The following is a 21,081-nucleotide window of genomic DNA, read 5'->3' on the forward strand; positions in this document are numbered from 1 at the left end:
TAATGTATGTAGCTCTTAAAAAGTGAGAATGAGAGACCAATTCAAACAAGTTGAACTGGAGAACTGAGGGTCTACATGAAGAGTGAGAGGTAGAATTCTCCAATTCTTTTTTTGCTAAAGCCCCATTTCCAAATTTCTGACTTGGGCTTTAGTTGTTGCTGTTTCGGATATTGCCTAATTAGACCACTTAAGTGAATGGAACTTATTTCATCCCTGTCTGAATGCCTTCCAAACTCAGAATACCAGTTTGGCTTGCTTGCAGATGTGGGAATGTGGGAACTATGGAAAGAGAGTGGAAGGATAATGGAGAGTTATAGGACACTGAAACTTTGGAAGGGTCAGAGGATGGACATGGTCAGAAACTCCTTGAAGCCTTCATCTTTTTTCAATCAATGATAATCTACTCCTTAAAATCTTGAAAACAAACTGGTACATCACCTCTTAACAGATGGTATGTTACTCCATATGATCACAGCATTCTGGATAGTTTCTCCATGTTCCCTGTGTACAGTCACTGCCTCTGTCTTTTTTTAAAGAGAAAACTGTGTGAATGTTTTAGGGCTAAACATCTGTCAAGTGTTAATCTGATTTTGCATACTGGTTAGGATACACACCTAGTTAGCTTTCCATTTTTTATTGTATTCATTTTGGGCTAGACTGGGACAGCCTTTTGTTCAAGTAGAAAAGCAGAAAAGCTGGCCTAAACTTTGCAAACTTGAAATTTCAATAACATTTTAATTTTGAAAAAATAAAAAAATAGATCAGAACATTTTTGATATTTTTTCCTGTTGTTTGATTAACTTTATAATTTTTTTGTCTCCCTAATGTTATAGAGCTGGTCAAGAGCTTTTGAATTAAAAAGGTGCAAATTTGTTTTACAATTTCCTCCCTTTTCTGGCCAACTCCAGTGAGCGTAGTACTTACACAGTAGTCCTATTCACTTTTGGGGGTAAGGATTGTGCTCTCTCTCCCCCTATATACATTCTAGAATGGCAACAAACAGTTGTGTATTGGACAGAGAGAGACTAGTATTTCTAGGAATAAATTAATTTTTATAAATTACAATGCAGAAAAGGGAACAAAACTGTTGACCTTCAAGTTACTCATAACTCATTATAAGTATTGTGTGAGGCTACCTAGAAATTGCAAGAGGTTTAGCATAGTTTTAGTTTTATTATTGGTGGTACTTTCCTTCCATATTCAGCTTTCTAATCTCTCCAGCAAATATACCTATTGTACATGTCCTTTTAACTCGCATCCTTTTTGGTTATTTGACTACTTCTAAGAGGTGACATTGTTTCAGGGTACTGTTTGTGTTCTGTGCTGACTGCTTCCTCATTTGTTTTCAGGGATAAGCAGTTTCTAGTGAAGTCAGCAGGATCAGCTGGTGCTCATCCTTTCTGACCACCAGGTCCTCATATATCTAGCCCTGCCTCTTACAATCAAGAAGACATTGTGATGAATATGTTGCTGTTCTTCAGCCAATAATACTGTAAGCCTGTAAATAATCTATCTCTCATCAGAAATTGGCAAGGCAGCCTGGATGGCTGATAGTGTTGCTCATATTGCATCCTACAGATCTCTTCAGTTTGGAAGGGCTATAGATGTGTGGACCAGTTATGGTTTGTAAAAGTTTGAGATAAATGAGCTGTGCTGTAATCTCAGAACTGGAAAACATGTTGACTAACATCTGACTAATCTTTCGTATGGGCAGCACAAGCAGAGAAACTTTCCGTTTTTTGTGGTACACACAAGTATTTTGATTGCATGCATGCCTTTCTTGGAATGTCCACTTACAGGACCTAACAGAGATAAGTCTGATCTAGAATTGCATACATAGCTCCCTGCAGACTTTTAGGCAGTTCAGATCCGGATTTAATAATCTCAAGCAGATGGATCTGAGTCAGAATCTGGGCTCTTAACTGTTCTTCTCCTCTGTACACTTGCTTGAAATTTACATTCAGAGCCCAATCCAAACTTCTTGGATTCGCCCATTTCTGCTCCTTAATCAGATAGGATGGAATACATTTTGAACAACATGAAGCACTCCTTTTCCTCCACAAGTTGCCTTTTTTCCTTTACAGGCACAGCCCAAGAAGTAAGTTGGGTTTTCCATAGGGCAGTGCATTATCATTCTTGAAAAACAATATAAATTGCAATATGAAGAGACCCACTGGCAAAACACAAAGGAGAAACAATAATGAGCAACAGTTATGTGGGGAGGAAATGCATTTTCTGTGTACCTTAAAGAATCGAGATGCTGTATCTCTGTCTTCTTCTGTCAGCACCAGATTATCCACAAACATCCAAAAGAATGGCCTCTCACTATTCTCTAGGGGTTTCCCATATTGTAGAATCCGGTAATATTGATAGAAGTACCACGCTGAGAGGAGAGGGGATGACAAGAGAGCATAGACTTGGCCCTCAACCCACAGTGTTTGTAATATGGACACTGCAGCCCCAGAACAGAGCTGAGAACCTCTGTGTGAGCATCATAAAAAGCAGCACAGGAAGATTGAAAACTAGTGTGAATACCACACTCATGAGCACCACTTCTGCACTCAAATGTGAAGTTTTTTTTGTAACATTAGCTCTTTTATGGAAGTACTGTACAGCAGAGAGAGATTCCAGGGGCCAGATTTCATATCAGGCGCAAAGTCATTGACATGAATCTGCAGCTGCTTCTACCAGGTCTGCATTTGGCACCAGTTTCCATGTGGGATACAGGCCAGTTTGAGTTGGAAATAATTAATGAGCCTTTTTGGTCACAAAGGATTCAGCTCAGCAAATGGCACATAATCCTTGTTCTGGGCAGCTTGTGAAGACTTCCTCACCACTTAAGAGAAAGATGCTGTACCTTAGGGAAGTGTGGAGGCTGATACACCTCTTGTTATCGGGTGCCACATAATTACTCCTCATGACACCAGCCACCACAACTGTAGGATGCTTAAGAGACCAAAACTGTTTGTTTCCCCTAGGAGCATTCTTAGCAAGTGCAGACATTCTGAAATGCAGCCCAGCTCAGAAGGGGCTGGACAGCCTTTACATGGGGGAAGCTACTGACTCCCACAGCTTTCACTGCACATCTGCCCTATGTAACGGGGAGACAGAATCTGGCTTCTACTGCTGAGATAGGGGAGTCTTTTTTCATGTCTACATTACTAGATGAAGAGACACAGCTAGTGAACACAGTTCTTGAAACTTGTAACTATGTATCACTGTGCAGAAAAACATACAAATTGTGAGCATGCTAAAACAGGCGAAGTGCTAATCAGATATAATAGTAAGTTCTCTCGAAGCATTACACAATAAAAGAGGAGGAAAATATAAGGTTGTGTGTCATAACAGAGTTGACAGCTTGTGGGCTGTGCTGTCACCTCTTTGTGCCATAACAGCACAAAACATCTGCAATTCCTGACTGGTGTACGCTTCCTTAAACCTCCTACATCCAAGCCCTGTAACACAGAGTATATTTTAATATTTATATTAAAAAGTATAATCAGATTGTACTGTGATTTTGTAGTCTGGCTGACACAGCAGATGCTAGTGTAATTTAGAGCTGTCCTCAGACATCTCTCAATTATAGTGGTACCAAACTTGTCCTCCAATAAGTTTGGGAATTGTAATCACTGTTTTTCCTACCCCATCTCCTCAACTGTGGCATAAGCAGTACAACTGATGATCTAACTCTATAGGACTAATGCTTTACATATCAATTTATAACCCATTGCATTTCTTACCAGGAGGATGATCATACGAATTTCCAACCGGAGGAGTGGAACCAAATATGAAATCAAAAGGACCCCATTCTTTTACCTGATGAGATTGTACAGATTTCAAAACTGTTTGTTTTTTATTTTTTTTTAATGTTCATATTCTTATAATGCTTTACATTGAAATGGAAGTATTTGCTTATGGACATTCAGATACCAAGGTGATAGGCATAAGGTAAGAATCTAAATACAAGACAACCTAAAATGATCTGTAGCCCCCACACCACAGCAGTTTCTCCAATGGATAGTGCCATGCAAAAACAGTTTGAACATCACCAGGAATCCCTCCCAGTCACAGCATATTACATAGTCTTATAATCTCAAGGAGAGCTTATGTTTAACATTTACATTATTATTATAATACAGTGATTACTTTGCTCTCACAGAAGAACAACCAGACTCTTGATGTTGACTAGAACCATCAGTTCAGACCACCATGTTCCAAGATGGTGCTTGATGTGTAACTTCTGTAGCTTCACCCAACACTCTTGCTTAATAACAGTAGCTGCACTACACACTTGGAAAAAATGATCAACTCTCACTACTGACCTGACTTTGATGCTTTGAAATCTGATTATGGAAGGCCACATTTTCCAAATGTGATCTCTATTGGTGCACATTACTGTTGTACATGCAAATCATTGAAAGTCCAGAGGCAGGAGTCTGAAGAGAGTATGTCAGCTAACAAGGACTGTGTGTAGCCCTTAAAGTCATGGGGCAGTGAGGAAATTGCAAATACATGGGGTTAATGTAGTTAGCTCCATGAAAACGGGAAAGAAAATGTTGTTCCGTGTCTCTGCCCTTCTGTTGAAGTTAGTATAATACATGAAAAAACTGGCCTGGACAGAGCGCAAGGCTTTGCTATACAGTACCCTAGAACAAAATGCAAAGAGCTAACAGTGTGGAGAAGCCAATGACAGTGTTATGAATGGGCAGGTTATGAAATGCAAAATGTGGTATGAGTTATGCTATTTGTTCATTACTGAAATTACATACACATTGGCTATGTGGTTTCTGCATGCAAGTGAGGATTGCATGAGCGGAAGTGCTTACAGACTGACTTGGATTTCTGCAAGATTTCACTGAGAAATTCTGCTGATGCAAATGAAAATACTTATGTTAAGTGGCGTATCTCAGATCCCTGGAGCAGGGGAGGTTACAGTTACTTGACTAAATCCTTGCACTATGTTCTTGGTTGAGTCACATATTTAAATGAAAAGAGAGATTCCAAATTTTTCATATTATATTAGGTCTGGCTTGATAACCATGGGGCCAAATTTCCATTCTCTGCCTACATAGATCAAGCCAGAAGATCTTCTAGTAGGACCCTCTCCAGGCAGTGGGCAATGGAATTATTTACTATTTGAAGTGTATAGCCCACTGGACTGTAATGGTAGGTGCTGTACAACTACATAAGAAGGCAGGATACCCACTCTCAAAAGTTTAAAATTTAAGAACTTGATTCAGTGCTTGTTGGAATCAATGTAAATACTCCCATTGATTCTAGTGGGCATTTGATCAGACCTTCAGAAAGAAGGCTGTAATCCAAGAATTTGATGCTTTCACTTCTCAACTTGGATCCACAGTGTAATATCACTCAGCCATCACCCAGTTTAGATCCTTGAAGCACGTAGCTGTGGCAGTGTCTACAGCCTGCTTCATATTCAATTCAGGAAGATTTTAGCTGCTGGATCCACATAGTTTGCAGATACAGTCTCCAAAACTCAGCTTCTTCCTGTTGTGCTATCAGTTCCCCTCTCCACTCATTAAAGCACTGTCATGATGATGAGGACTACTCTTGAACAGAGATCCAGGTGAGACTGCAAGGATCCCTTGCACAGATTTTCTTTATCCTCCCTGCTTTCGTCCCCTGGAAAGATGAAGGTTCCGCTTCTGTTAATGTTTGCCAAGCCTGTGTAAGGGGTATGAGCGGGGCAGCATCCCTCAAAACATAACACAGCAATCAATAATTGGGGTAGTGCATTGTTAACTTGAGAAGTTTTCTGCATTGTACTTACATTCATCCTTAGAATATTGGTGACATCATGTAAATATTTCAACCTGCCATTCCCCAGGCTGCTATCCAAAAATCCAATACTTTTCATCTCTGAAGAGTGGAGATTAGAAATAGATTGTTTAGTAGTGGCATTAGGAGCACGGTCTTCATTCTACAAGGAGTTATAGTACATGTCTAATTTAAGTCTGAGATTAGTTGGATTATTCCTGTGCTTCAAATTAAGCCTGTAGTTGATTACCTTGCTTGATCAGGGTCTTATGGAACATTGTGGCAATTAAAATTTAAGCAGATAGCTCTTATGGGACAGAGCTGGGTATTTACAGTTGCAGACATTGCATAGGTAAGTAGAATTTGTTGAAGTCTGTGCGTTGAAGCAAAGAATATTCCAAAAGCTGGATTGTAAATATCAGAACAAACTAGCTAAACATTATGCAGTATTCTTCTAGAAATGGCTACATCTGGATGAGCTATGAATGGAAGAATTTTGAACAAACCTATACAGAGTGTAGCCAATGGTTTAAATGATGATACCTTTTTTAAATGAAAGACATTTTAATTTAAAGGTTTTGAAATGGACCAGATTTTATTTTTCCCATGTTTTGTTACGTTTTTATATCTAAACGTAATAGAAAACACCAATGCATTATTTTGATGGCTGTTTCAATAATGTTTCAAGGAAAAATATAAAGGAGAAAATATAGTTAACATTATTAAAAAAGTATATGCAAAAGATTTTGAAAAGTTTTTTCCTAAACAGTTTTGTTTTTAAAAGTCACTTTTTGTAAGAAATATTTCATTAAAATTTTTGAAAATTTCTAAAGCTAGACATAAAGCTGTAATGTGTAGGAGGATGATGTATGTGTGTGTGTGTGTGTGTGTGTGTGCGCGCATCATATTGAATGATAAAGAGTAAAATTAATTGTTGATGTCATATATACACTTACCTGGTGTAATATTATCAAAAAGGGAGAGAATGCTGATTGGTTTTCGTTCCCATGCAGGTACAGGCCGATAAATTTTGAAGTGGTTCTATTATATAAATAAAATAAAAATCCTTGTTTGCACAAGCTATTCAGTTATGTGAACAGTCAAAACTGTGTCCTAATAATTAAGGATAAGAAGCACATGGTTATGTTTATCTGACAGTCAGTTTATGATGTAAATGCATCATCACATTAATAGCATCACAGGCATGAAGTGTAATTTTGAATGAAGAAAAGTGACAATTTCATTTGTTGCTCTTGACTGAATGTGCTCATTTTTATACACGAAATGTCTGTGTGTGCATAACCTGTCATTTTTAAATGGATCCAGCCGGGTCCTCCTTTCAGCGGATATCCATGGTCCCCAAACTTCAGACAGTTACATAAAACAACTATAGTTCTTCAGATCCTGGGAGAATACTGATTTGAAAGTACACTGCAAATACATACCTAGATAGAGGTGGATTCAAGAATCCAAGTGGTGCATTTACACCTTCCTTTTGATTCCTGTTTCACCCAAAGTTGAAAATCAGTATTTCTATTTAGGCAGCAGTGAGGGAGCCAACTGACTTCATGGCTCTCTGTAATCTACCTGATTTCTTCTAAACTCTTCATTTCATAGGTATTACTGACCCTCTTTCCTTTTTAATGGCATTGATGTTCAGCTAACCAAGCTAGCCTTTCTTTTGCAATTTTGCTGTCTGTTAGCTGCTCCTGGTAATTCAGCTTATATTTCACAGCCTTGCAAACTATTTTTAACTCTAGGAAACCTTAACTAATGTGGGAAAATAACTTTCAGTGAAGCATTCCATGCGTTGTCAAGACACTCTAGAAGACTACATTTTGTTTTATGAATCTGCAAAGAAGAGATGTCAATTTAATTCTAAAGACTGCAGGGCCAATTAAACATCTTTTGATTATTTTTGCCTAGTTTGATGTGTTTTTTATACATAATACACGATATAGAAAATTGATGCTCATTCCTATAAATTTATATTGGTGTTTGCTTCAATCTTAAACTGAATAATATAGCCCTAGGCCACTAGCTTTTTAGTAAAGCTTCTAGTTTCTTCTTAACTTGATAACCATATGCACTGTGTTCTATGTAACAGTGCACCAAACCATCTGCACCCCTTTTACAAAATTCTAGATCTATCCATGTATATAGATATCACTTTCCAGGATACTGTAAATATTCTTTTATGCACATGGGTTCCATTTTATTTTTTAATCTCAACTTCCTTTTCTCCAACTTCAATACTTACAATTTAAAGCAGGATAGACACTTCCCTCTGCTGTGATAAACTGGTGCATGGCAGGCAAATGGGAAGCATCCAATTTCTGATTACTAGTTTCAATTGGTACCAATTTCTTCTCAAACCCTAAACTGCTACATTGTATAGAAAGTATAAACATGGCCTAAGATTACCATGGTGTAGGAGTGCTGCAGAATATGATCTTTGCATCTGAGACATTTGCTTTAGAAGGAAAGGCTGAAAGAACTGTGATTATTTGGTCTGGGGAAGAGAAGAGCGAGGGATGATCTGATAACAGTGTTCAAACACCTGCAGGTTGGTTATAAACAGGATGGTAGTAGTCTTCTCTGTGGCCACAAAGGATGGTGATCTTATATTGTAGCGAAGTAAATTTAGTTTGGATATTCATAGAACTTTCTCACAGTGAAGGTTTAAATATTTGGACAGGCTATCCAGAAAGGTTGCAGAATCTCCAACGTTGGAAGTTGTTAATAGCAGATTAGATAAACACATGTCTAGGATGGTTTAGACAGGAATAATCCTGTGTTGAGCAGGACATTGGACTAGATGACCTCCTGAGGTCCTTTCCAGCCCTACTTTTCTATGATTTCATGAGTATTCAATGCAGCACTTACAGCCCAGGCTGACTGGCACTTTATTAAAGCTTTCAGGAGGCAAGTTTCGGAATCTCTCAGTGTACTTCAGGCATAGAAACATAACACAGGCAATGTGGAGGGCTGAGGAAAGCAGAAATTTGACTCTGTGATTTCTGCCAATTTGATCCAAAAATTTGACCCCTGCTTTTTAATGCTCTAGAGGAAAACAGCCTAGAGAAAAAGATTTCCACTGATTTCAGTACTTTTTGGATCAGTGAACATTTTAACACTGTGTGTGATCAAGGGTAAGAATAATTGATAGTAAGGATGAAATCCCACTACATTAATTGCCAATGCCAATATGAGTAACTACATATTGTTTCTTAAAAAAAAACACTTCACACAGCTCAAAGTTAATTTGGATTCAGCAGCAGAAAAAACATCAATGCAGTTCTGCTCAGGAATAAGGCCAGTAATATGGCCCCTCTAAATTTCTTTTTCTGCAGGTGACAAAGCTTCACATTCTCCCTAACAGTAGAGCTGATAGACCTCTGCTTCCATCTGCTGGAGACAAAACGCATCCAAAGTGACGGTATCTTTAAGTAGATAAGTACTTTATGGCTCCATCTGGCTAGAAGAAGAGAACTGTAGCCCTACACCTACCAGACACAGAAAAATTTGGGATATACTTAAAAACCCTAGAGCTGTTTCTATTGGTAAGAGCCTGGTTCACCTACTACATTTTAAATGTTTTTGTACAAAGGAAACAAGGCAAGCCGTTATAGGTGAACATAGCTCTGAATTCTATGTCGCAAATTATATTGTTTCTATAATGGTTCTATAATCAACGAAACCCATCATTCTTTTGGCCTATTGTGTTGTGTGTCCTGGCCACTCGGGGTCAGATCATACTCGCTTACTAGAAGCCTAAACGACTTAGGCGCTTAAGTGCAATGCTGCTCCATGTCTCTTGAGTTTCTGAAAACTAATGCATCTATTTTTGCAACGTGCTGGGCATGTCTACATGAGATGTTATGGTGCAGTAGCAGTGAGCGACTGTGCAGTAGCTTTGGTGGGCACTAACTGTGACACGATGCTACTTTGCAGTAACATTGATTAACTGCGTACTTATTTAGTACTTGGTTATGCAAATACTGAATGACTGTGCAGTAACAACTGCGCAGTCCACTACTCGTGTGGATGTGGCTGCTGTTATCTTAGTCTTTAGACTAAGTTACATAAAAAGCAGCAGAGAGGAGGAGGATCCACCCACCTTTTATTTTAACCATTTTTCAGGGACTGCAGCAAGGTGGAATAGGATCACCTAAGTTCATTTAGGTGCCTATCAGATGGGATAGGATCAAGCCCTAAAGGTTCAGTGCGCTTGCTGGATAATCAGGAGCATATTTCTCTCCCCCCACCAACTTTTAAACCTTTTGGTGGAAAAAAATGTTTAAATGGTCAGGACTGCCAAGTTCTGAGTTTTTTTAGCAAAAAAAAAAAAAAAAAAAAAAAAAAAAAAAAAAAAAAAAAAAAAAAAAAAGGATTGAGGCATCTGTACAATTAGAAAGACATATAGAAAGAAAGATAAGATGGCAGTTGCATCTGTGCCAGTATTGATATCCCATTTCTTTAATTTCATATTTCAATTTAGATTCTTCTTACAGACTCCTGATCGTAGAAACATTTCAGTCTTGTACGCCATCTTTGTTTCTTCTGCAGTAAACCATGAGAGCTCAAAGGCAAGCACATAAAACACAGCCAGGTATTCATAGCTTTCACTTTCTCTGCAGTGCCAGGACTGACAAGGACATCCAAGCATTTGAAGCAATAACCCCTAAGGAAATAATAATAATAATAATAATAATGTCATTCCTTTATTCATAAAATTACCTTTCCACACACCCTAACACAGCCAATGGCTCATGTTGACTGCTTTGCTTCTTTTCTGTTTGTTAAAGTTGTACCCCAAATAAGTATCCCTTGGAAATCTTTTACTGAGTATGCTGAGGTACTATCTGCTGTCAATAAAGCATCTAAGCATCTGTGAGCAATCCCCTCTGCAACCCTGTGCAGATCTTTAAATCAACCAACATCAAGAAAGAGTCAAAGAAATAACTCTAGGTTTCATGCAAAACTCACTGTGTGGCAGGACTCAAAATGCTAGGAATTAGGTTTCTCAATGAACTATCCATCCATGCAAGATATGCCTGGTAAATATACTCACATATTATTTTAATACCAAATCTAAGGAACAAATCAATCTCCCACTGAAGTTAAGGACATCCTTGAACATTACAGTAACCTCAAAGAGTGGCAGTTGCCAACTAGTGAGAAGGGCAAATATTTGGCTTTCTCTCCTGCTGGTTGTGTGGAGGGAACTGACCTGTTTTTCATTTCATTGGATTATTGTTTCTAGAAATACAATTTCCATTGCAGGTCATGCCAAAGAGTGGCCTTAACAATGGGTGCTGGGCACTTCAGCAAAATGTTGTAGGTTGCAATCACGGCATATACGGGAGGCAAGGGAGTTTTGTCACTGACTTCAATGTGGTTAGGATTTTACCTATGGCTCCTCTATGTATAGTTGGTGAATTTGTAACATCCCCTTTCCCCTGTTGTTGTCTACTCATTATTTAGCCACTTCCAGAGAATTTATTCTCTTGCCTAATTTAAATGTAATACATTGGTACAAATATAGATTTCATAGATATTAGCGCTGGAAGGGACCTCATAAGATCATCGGGTCCAGCCCCCTGCCTAAGGGGCAGGAAGTCAGCTGGGGTCAAAGGATTCGAGCAAGATAAGCATCCAAATGTTTCTTGACAGTGTCCAGAGTAGGTGCTTGTACCACCTCTGGGGGAGAGTCTGTTCCAGGCCTTGGGACTCAGACAGTAAAGAAGATTTTCCTTATGTCCAGCCTAAAATGGTCTTGCAGAAGTTTGTGACCATTGCACCTTGTCATCCCCTGGGGCACTTTGGTGAAAAGCCGTTCCCCCAGATCCTGATGCACACCCCTTATGTACTTATAAACTGCCACCAAGTCACCTCTGATCCTGCTCTTCTCCAGGCTGAAGAGTCCCATAGCTCTCAGCCTCTTTTCATAACACCTGTTCTGTTGCCCTCTGATCATATGCATGGCTCTCCTCTGGACTCTTTCAAGCTTCTCCATGTCCTTCCTAAATTGTAGACACCAGAATTGGATGCAGTACTCCAGCTGTGGTCTCACCAAGGCCAAGTACAGTGGGAGGATGGCATCCTGGGTCTTGCTCAAGATGCATTGGTAGATGCAAACCAGAGTTTTGTTCACTTTGCCAGCTGTGGTATTGCATTGGTGGCTCATATTCATCTTGTGGTCAATCATGACCCCCAAGTCTCTTTCAGTCATGGTTCTAGTGAGTGTAGCATTGCTGAGACTATAAGTGTGATGCGGGTTTTTATTCCTGAGGTGGAGTACCTTGCATTTCTCCATATATATACTATTCTTTAGTGATCTAAACATTTCCTTCACATTTTTGTTGACAGATTTTTCTTTTTTTATTGAGCTATACAACTAAGTGTTTTTAAGTGAAGGGTTTGCAAGTAATCCTTACCATGCTGCTAGAATTATTTGTTGTCTAACAGTGAGTTTTAAATGCACATAAGCAATAGAAATCCTGGCCTCTTGCATAATTTCAGGACCATCATGGCTACAGCATCACTTTTACACAACCATATGAGCATAGGGCATTTTAGAACCTGCATGCCTTCAACAATATGATTATGAAGGTAGAACTTATTAGTGGGTCCAGATTTAAATCCTTATACCCTACATACCGCAAAAGTGCCCCTTTAGGCTTTGCTAAAGTTTCGAACTGAATTTGAATGTTCTCAAACTCTTTACCTGTTACAAGTTGGTTCATCACACATGAGCAGGATCTTTCCCGAGCAGCAGATGGTACAGTAAGACTGCAAGCCATCATCATCATACAGGAAGAATGTTTCCAGAAAGTTCTCCTTAAAAAAGATCAAAATATAGTTGTAACCCTGCATTTATTTTATAAAATATAATAACCATTCTGAATGGTGTTTACTTTGGCATATAGACTTCATTGCTATACTGTATTATTTTTTTTTTAGGTAGCCCTATTTGTATGCAGGGAGTTTTGCAAACAGATGACAAGATAAGCTTCTACCCCCCTAGAACAGCATTTCTCAACCTGTGGGTTGTGACCCAAAAGTAGGTTGCAAGAAGATTTCAGAGGGTTGTGAGTCATGTGTTGAGAAATGCTGACCCCAAGAAAGTGTGGAAACTGTGGCAGGGCAGAGTGGTGGGGGAAGAGGGTGGGGGAGAGCTGTGAGGCCGGGCTGGATGCTCACAGGCATGGGGTGGCCAGGAGATACTGCTTAGGGGGTGGAATGGGCTGTGATCAGGATGCCTGGCACAGCATGGCAGCCCCAGCCCAGGGCAGGGGCTGTGACAGGCCTCCCCTCCTCCTCCCTCCAGCTTGCTCTGCTGCCACCCGCATGAGCTGGAGCCACTGCAACCACTGCACTCTTGCCCAAGCAGGATGGGGGCAGCTCGGGGCTCTCCAGCAGTGATGGGTGGGCAGGGAGCTGTGGGTTGGCAGTGAGGGGCACTGGCAGGGCTAGAGGGGAGCTGCAGGGGCTGCAGTTCGGGAATGAGGAGCACCAGCAAGGCTGGGGGGACAGGGGGCTACAGGTCAGGAGTGCGGGGCACCAGCAGGACTAGGGAGGCAGGGGCTGTGGGATGGGAGTGAGGGACACCAGCAGGGTCGGGGGGGAGTGCGGGGACTGTGGGTCGTGCACTGGCAGGAACGGGGTGGGGGGTGAGGGTGGAGACAGGCCATGAACCTTTGGAAATGGGTCCCGATAGGAAAAAGATTTGAGTACTACTGCTCTAGAAGCTGCATGTGAAATGAAATGTCTACTGGATACTGACAAAGGATGGTGAAGAATTGGGAGTAACATAAAAGAAATGTGAGCAACTACATGAGCTGGGTCATGTGTCTCATTAGTTCCAATTTGTAAAATGTATTACTTATTTGTATTTGTGTATAGTTAAACTGTGATGTTAGCTGAACTACAGGATATGAGCTGAGAAATGGAGGTGAGTGTTGATAGCTGGTAGTTCACCCATAGATGTTAAGGACAAAACGGGTCTCTATGACTACCTCTTTTGATCTGCTGAGTAACACAGGATTTAGAGCCTCATACAGTATTTTCTAATCAAGGCCATAGGCTTTTGTCTGAAATACAGAATGCATTTCTAAAAGATATGCAGGTTTCATGTAAATACTTCAAATGATGTTGAATCCATACCTACATGCCATGGTAAGTTGTTCCAATGGGTTAATGATCTTCAGCATTAAAAAGCTGCATCTTATTTCTAATTTGAATTGGTCTGGTTTCAGCTTCTAAATACTGGTTCTTATTAAGCATTTTTATGCCAAATTAAAGATCTGTCCACTGGCAGACGTCTCTCCTCTTGTAAGAACCCAGAGACCGGGATCAGGTCACCTGTAAACTTTCTCCTGGATTCCTCTTGGAAACTATCTAGACTAAGCGTCTTAAATTTGTCACTGTGAGGCAGAAGTCTGAGGAAAAGAATATGGGTGCTGTATTGAGCTGCAGCAACTACTTACTGTACATAGAGAACAAATCCCTCCATGAAATAAGGGATGCTGGGTATGAACCTTAAAACTGCCACAGCAGATGCAGATTTCTGTGAAAGAAAAATAATTTAATTCAGAATATCTAGTCTTTTAATTTGTTTTTCTGTCTTACCTATTCCTCCCTGTGCCATGAAGATCTACAGTTCTACACATGAATACCGCATGCCGCTGGAGGCTGTGGGGGCACGGTGAACTCCCTCAGACAGCAGTGGCGGTGTCAGCAGTGGGAGCGTGGTGGCAGCGAGTGGTGAGTTCCCATAGGCCGCCACGGTAGTGCTGGCAGTGGGCACCAACCGGTGGTCAGCGACCACCCGCAGATGCCACCAGCAGCACTGGCAGTGGCCAGTGGTGATCAGGGACTGCCCGCAGAAGTTGCTGGCAGTGTCGGTGGTGCAGTGCGGGGTAGCAAGTGCTGACTGGCTTCACACACTGCCAGCAGTGTTGGCAGTGCTTTTTGCAGGGGGTGCACCGCCAAGCTCAGGGGGTGCACGTACACCCACATGCACCCGCTATGCATCGGCAATGGTTCTACATACATAGACTGGATACTTAGGGTGCTTATATATGTGCATTGAGGCTGCAGCGATGGACTGTAATTACAGCACATTGGAGCAGCTGCTGGAGTGTGGTAATTACCGTGCTCCAGCAGAGTCCAGCATCATGTGTATTGGTGTCACTGCACTGAAAAATGGTAGTAAAGGTGCTTTAACTAAAGCTTGTTTGAAGAGCTTTACTTAAACCGCCCCTGTTGCCATGTTTCAGCATGGAGATGCTGATACATGTGATACTCTGGGTGCTTTAATTACAGCAGCTTTTGGAGCCACTTTAAAGTGCCGCCCCACCTCTCAGAGCACATGTATAAATGCCCTTAAAGAATAGAAGCTTCCAGATTAGTATCTCTCATCAATACTGCTCAACATATCTATGATAAATGGAAAGCAGGAACAGGAGTATATCTCAGTGCTTTAGAAACTATATTTTAAAAATATAGTTCTAGTTTGTACATCTGAAGGAATATAGAGAAAGGGTCAACATTACTAATAAAGCCAAAGGAGTATTCTATTGATAAGATACATAATGTTAAAAATGTTCAATTCTTTACTTTTGAGAGTTTTATTTTAATGTCACTTGTCTCAACTTCCCAAAATTCACAGGGCTAGATGTTCAACAAGGATCCCCAACTTAAACAAAAATATGTAAGAGTCTGTTTAGCCAATCATGTTTCTCTTGGCTTCAGATGTATTCACCATCACACAACACATGTTCTGAGGACTGCTACAATCTATTCACAAATGATCCTGGAAGGACTTCTGCTAGCCATGACAAGACAGCACTGTCTCCATGTCCATTCAGATTTCTTTTTCCTTTCTGAAATGGCATCAGTAATGCCAATTTTGCTAATATTTTTTATGGTGTGTTGTGTGCCCCTATTCATTAAAAATGATCTAAGACCAGAGGCCAGAGGACAATAAAGAACTGTTGGATATTAATATCTTTCAGGCATTACCAACCCAGAACAGATTTAAACTGGTGAATTGAAGTGAAAGTGACTGGACTAGTAATTTATGACAAACATTTATTCTAAATGTATATTTTATGTTTGATTACTCATTATTTTTGCTTGATTATTGCTTTAAGTTGGATGCTCAGTTTTTTTCATATTGGCAAATATGTAGTGTAATATTTGGAAATTTAGACACTATGCTAAACATATCTAGTATTTTACATCATTTAGTTGCATTACTCACCTTCAATACTTCTCTGGTTTTTGATAACTTCATGCACAATGTGGTCTAGGGGAAAAGAACAAGATTCTAATAAAATTGTTGATTTCCTTAAAAATGAGAAAGAAACACCTTTTAAGAGCTGGCACAGTTTATCTTTCCCCTCTAAAAAAAAGAGGTTAAGACAAATGTAGGAGCTAATCCTGCACAAACTCTTTCACATGGAAAATTCCAGCCGAGTGCAGGCAGCAGGCTTTGAGGGTAGGTCTTTTGGTCCTGGGCTTCCTTTTTTTTGTAGATAAATAATGTCACTGACTCATGCACACAAGTGTAAAATAATAATACGAAACCTTCACTGCATATTAGTGTCTCATTGCTCCAATTTTTAAAATGCAGACACGATGCTGACACTGCAGGTCAGAGCATTGCAACAGTAGATAAGCTATCTATAGTAAAATTGTTAACATTTTTTTAATTTCTTTTGAAAACACAGATACCTCTGTTAGGGCTTGTTATCTCTTCAACAGAGCCAAGCGATACCACATCAGAAGTGCTGTCTTTCTCAAGTGATGCAGCTGCAAGACAAATCAGGCACTTGTTAAGTTTGCTGGACAGTGACTCCACTATTAATAGTGTTGCTTCTTTCTAAGGGAGCTAGACCTATGCACAAGTAACCATGTGCTACTGATTTTCCCATCCCTTTAGATAAGGGGACCAAGGTCCCCTGCATTCTTCAAACACCTGGGAGATGCAAGATTAGCTGAAAGGGATTTAGCCTGTTATTCCAATGTGTAAAATGGCACAGGGTATCCTGGGGGCTAGTGTGTATTTTAAAGCAGTGGCTTTGTACAGGGACCCATTTGTAAACATTGATGGCCACTCCCAACCTAGTGCCCCTCACTCCTGACCTGCTGCCCCTCCTGCCCCCAGCCCCCAGGGCGGGGGGGGGGGGGTCATAGGGGGAACTTTGCCAGCTTGCAAGGTTAAAGGTTTCCCATGTTTTCCACCTCTAGAGGAGAACCCATTTGTAAACGTTGTCGATCCATTTTAAACGTCTGTTTGCGCCCCTTTCATGCAACCCATGAAAGGACTGCAGCTCCCCCACTGCCCGCGTGCCCTTCACTAATGAGCAATTAACCTTTCCTTGAGAGCGCCTTTCCTTTCCTGGTCGCCCGGGCAGATCCCAGCCTTGCCTTTGGCCTCGCAGCAGGCGGGGCTGGCGAAGCTGTCGGAGCCCAGGCTCTCGCCCTGTGCGGGCAGCTCCAGGGGAGGGCACTGATCTCCCGCGCCCTCCCGGCTGTCTCCAGCCCTTCCCTTAGCTTACCCATGTCAGCCAGGCTGGGCAGCCCCTCCTCCAGGTCCTCAGTGCTGTCCGTGTCCGACAGGAACACGACCTGGGCCATGGCGGGCCAGGCACACAGCCCTCGGGCGGGGCGGCACGTGTGTGAGGGCGCGCTGGCCGGGCGCTGCCCTGCGAGTGCGGGGAGGGCTCGGCCCGGGAGCCCCTCGGCCCTCCAGGCTGGTACAAGGAGAGGGAAGGGCAGGGGCAGTACCGGGGAGAGCCAATGCATGCCTGCTGCAGACCCCTCACTGTGCAGGCATCACTGAGGGGCTTGCTTTCGCTCCCCCCTACTCCAGTTCAGCTGGTTCAGGAGGACCAAAGCGCCCTCCTTCTTCACCCCATCGCCCTCAAGATTGTAGAAGCTAACATTTATGCAAAACTCTTGGTTCAGAGATGATACCTTTTATTAGACCAACTAAGACATCACAACATTTTTTTTTTCCTGCAAGTTTTCTGGCGCGCACACCCTTCCTCAGGCTCAGGGAAAGTTAAAGATGGTAAAAAGTCCCCATAGGTAGAAAATAAACTTCATTTCTGCACAGAGGAAGCTAAAGGGGGAAGTCTGTCCCCCTGGGTCCTGAGAGTGTCTTTGTGAGTCACTCTTTGATGTGCAGAGAAGGCAGGATTGCTTCCCTGGTGGGGTGAGATGGCAGACAGGCAGGGAGGAATAAAAGGCATCATCTCTGAACCAAGAGTGCTAGAGGTTTGCATTTCTTTTTGTCTCAGACTAACACAGCTTTCAAACACATCTTTTTATGCAATGGTGTTGTTTGGAAGGGATTTGTCATAACTCATAGCTTTCACTTCTGGACTAGAAGAGTTTAACCAAACTTATATCCTTTAGTTTAGCTAACATCACATTTTATACATATTTTTTGAATTTCTTTTGAAAACACTGGTACCTCTGTTAGGGCTTGTTATCTCTTCATCAGAGCCAAGCCATAATACATCCGAAGTGCTGTCTTTGTCAAGTGATACAGCTGCAAGACAAATCAGGCACTTGTTAAGTTTGCTGACAGTAATTGAAAATGAAAAAGGATGCTCCCTCCCTCCCACAGATTTTTTTTCTGAATGAATTGTCCAGTCTTTTATCCCAGATCCTACATCTAGCTCTTACCTGTATACAGACAACACGAAATAAGACTAGCAGTGCTATGGGCATGCGCAGAGCAAGCTTGGAAGAAAGCAATACAGAATAAAATAGCAAAAATAAGTCCTTATTCAGCTGCTCATGAGCTAGACTGAGAAGATTTTTGGTTAAACTCATCTAGGGGAATTAATATTTTAAGACCAGGCTAAACAAAGCCTTCGCTGAGATGAGATAGTTGGAGAAGGTCCTACTTTGAGCCCGAGGTTGGACTAGATGACCTCCCAAGGTCCCTTTCAACCCTCATTTTTTATGATTCTATGATTCAATGTAAAGGGGTTTTTGGAAAGTCCTATCAAAGTGCCTAGGGCATAAGGAAACTTTTGCATTAATGTTACAAAACCCTAACTCATGCATATTTTAATGCAAAGTTTGCTTTATTAGAACCCAGATAAGTATGTCAGCCTATGGTCCAAAAAATATAATTTGATGCCTGAATACAAAAATTAGTTATGGGTCCAATCAAACAGCCTGGCATTGGGTGACACTACCATTAATTTACTACATTACCACTAACTAAATTACTACGAAGCCAAGAAAATACAAAACAAATACAGCAAAATAATTAGCTCCAACCAATACAGATTTCATTTTGCTGTGTTACTAAATATTCTGCTCAGCACAACAGATAAAACTAGTTTTAATTCAAGCTGGTTCTATTTTCCATGTCTCCGTCTTTGAAATTTGCTCTATAGTAACCTTAGTTATTCATCTCTGCAAACTTATATAATTGTATCTTTACAGAGCTTTTGAATAGATTTGCTGTGATCTTGCAGGGGGATGTGATCCTCTGCTTTGGCTGCAGTAGTTTGTTACAAAGTTCTGCCTCAGAAGCCTTAGCTTTGATGGTAAAAGTAACAAAATGCCAAAATATCTAGGTGCGTGTCACACTTGGTTGTTTGTCACACTTCATGAGTTCTTCTCCAAAGGCTATTTTTTTTCAATTTCTCATCTGAACTTTCATTAATACTCAGGCTAATCTCAACATAGCAACGCTATAGTTAGGTTTGCTTAATGCATTGAGATTCTTGAGTGAAATGTATTCAGTGGACACACTGACATGTACAATTAATGTGCCTGAATTTTCTGGGCAGAAAATACAGGTGCATTCAACTGCGTCTCCTTCTGAAAGTGCATATGTTAGGAGCAAATTTGTTTCTGATGCTAGCAGTTCAATCTAGGGCTTCTCCTTCCCTGCTCTGGCCCCCTGAAGCGTCCAGGGGGAGCTCTAGGCTCTCACAGGTGCTAGCCCAGGGCTGGCAGGGGGCACAGGGGCTGGTCCTGACCTCCATGTCGCTGAGATGAAGCTCCTGCCAAGAAGGGACAGCTCTCCTTGTCCCCTGCGTGCCCCTGCTACCTAGGCTGAGCAGGACCTATTTGCTCCCCGTCACCATCTACACATGTGCTTCAGCTCATTAGTTTAATGCACTGATTTCCAGTACCTGTATCTACAGGTACTAGAAAACAGCCCATTAGGCTAATTCACTGTGCAGTAATTGCTGCACACATGTAGATGCTGATACTTTACTGCACATTAGATTAGTCTAATGTGCAGTAAAGCATATCATGTAGACACACCCACTAACTGCAACTTGTTGTTGTTAATTGTTATATAGACCCAACTCCTGCGTTTCCCACTACTAAATTGTGCTTTTTAGGATAGGAAAGCTATGAATTAAGACAGATCCCTTCCAAATAACACTACTGCATAAATGTTAGCTTCCATAATTTTGAGGGTACCTGTGAAGCTAGTGTATACCATCACTGGTGACAGTGGGTGCTTGTTGACTTTCTTTTAGAGGATTATCAAAGATAAAGATCAACCTTTTAGTAGAAAGGGAAGATACAATCGAGCTACAGTGGAAAGAAAACATATGCCTGCTTTAGTGGGAAAATACATTTTGGAACACTAAGGGCACATCCAGATGAGTGTGCAATGGCTGTTTTCCTGGGGACAACTGCTAGTTGTCCCTGGGGAACACCCCTTTACATGTGCTTTGGCACAGGGCAAATTGTCTTGGGTGGGGAAGGAGGGGCTGGGGCCAACACTTGGGCTGCCTCCAGTAGCTTTCCTGGGGTTCTGGAGGCCTCCTGGGGCTCCAGTGGTGGTGATCTATGCGTGCACAGCCTGGCCAGCAGCCAGAGTATGGCTCTGGCTAGCCAGGGTCCCATTTTTGGGCAGTGCACAGTGCTGCCATGTGTGCTGCCCCGCTTGTTTTTTTTTGGCATGCTTTTTTTTGATACCGAGATTTAAAATGTTTTTAATTACAATGTTTTGCACTTATAGTGTTTATAAATCGGCACCCTGTTTCAACTTTCTGAGGTTGGTTTTGACTTTACAATGCTTGATCCAATGCAACACCATGCCAGCAAACAAGTTCACTGCATTGCCCATCTCCCTGGAGAACATCTGTCCAAACTTCCTTGGACACTTTCTTTAAAAAGGCAGGCAAGACTCCAGAAAAACCTGCAGCCAAGGCTCCTGAGAAGACTCCAGCCAAGAACCCTTCAAAAAGTCCAGCAAAGTCACCTCAAAGAAGTCCTTCCAAATCAATATGATTGCTATTT

At 41.3% G+C, this 21,081-nt stretch overlaps 1 protein-coding gene across 1 annotated transcript; it reads right to left on the bottom strand.

Annotated features, from left to right (window-relative positions):
* Nucleotides 1-434: 434 nt before the first annotated feature.
* DNMT3L (DNA methyltransferase 3 like) lies at nt 435-17,579 on the bottom strand. The gene is made up of 12 exons (XM_006278470.4): nt 17,349-17,579; nt 16,522-16,599; nt 16,049-16,093; nt 14,271-14,350; nt 12,509-12,621; nt 10,291-10,462; nt 8,602-8,604; nt 6,735-6,819; nt 5,792-5,880; nt 3,741-3,816; nt 2,244-2,383; nt 435-524 (listed from the first exon to the last, which is right to left on the bottom strand). Exons 1-12 carry the CDS (start codon nt 17,425-17,427, stop codon nt 435-437), a joined length of 1,050 nt encoding a protein of 349 aa, XP_006278532.4. The 5' UTR covers nt 17,428-17,579.
* Nucleotides 17,580-21,081: the final 3,502 nt, after the last annotated feature.

Source organism: Alligator mississippiensis, chromosome 1 (assembly GCF_030867095.1).
Source record: "Alligator mississippiensis isolate rAllMis1 chromosome 1, rAllMis1, whole genome shotgun sequence".
Classification (NCBI taxonomy): domain Eukaryota; kingdom Metazoa; phylum Chordata; order Crocodylia; family Alligatoridae; genus Alligator; species Alligator mississippiensis.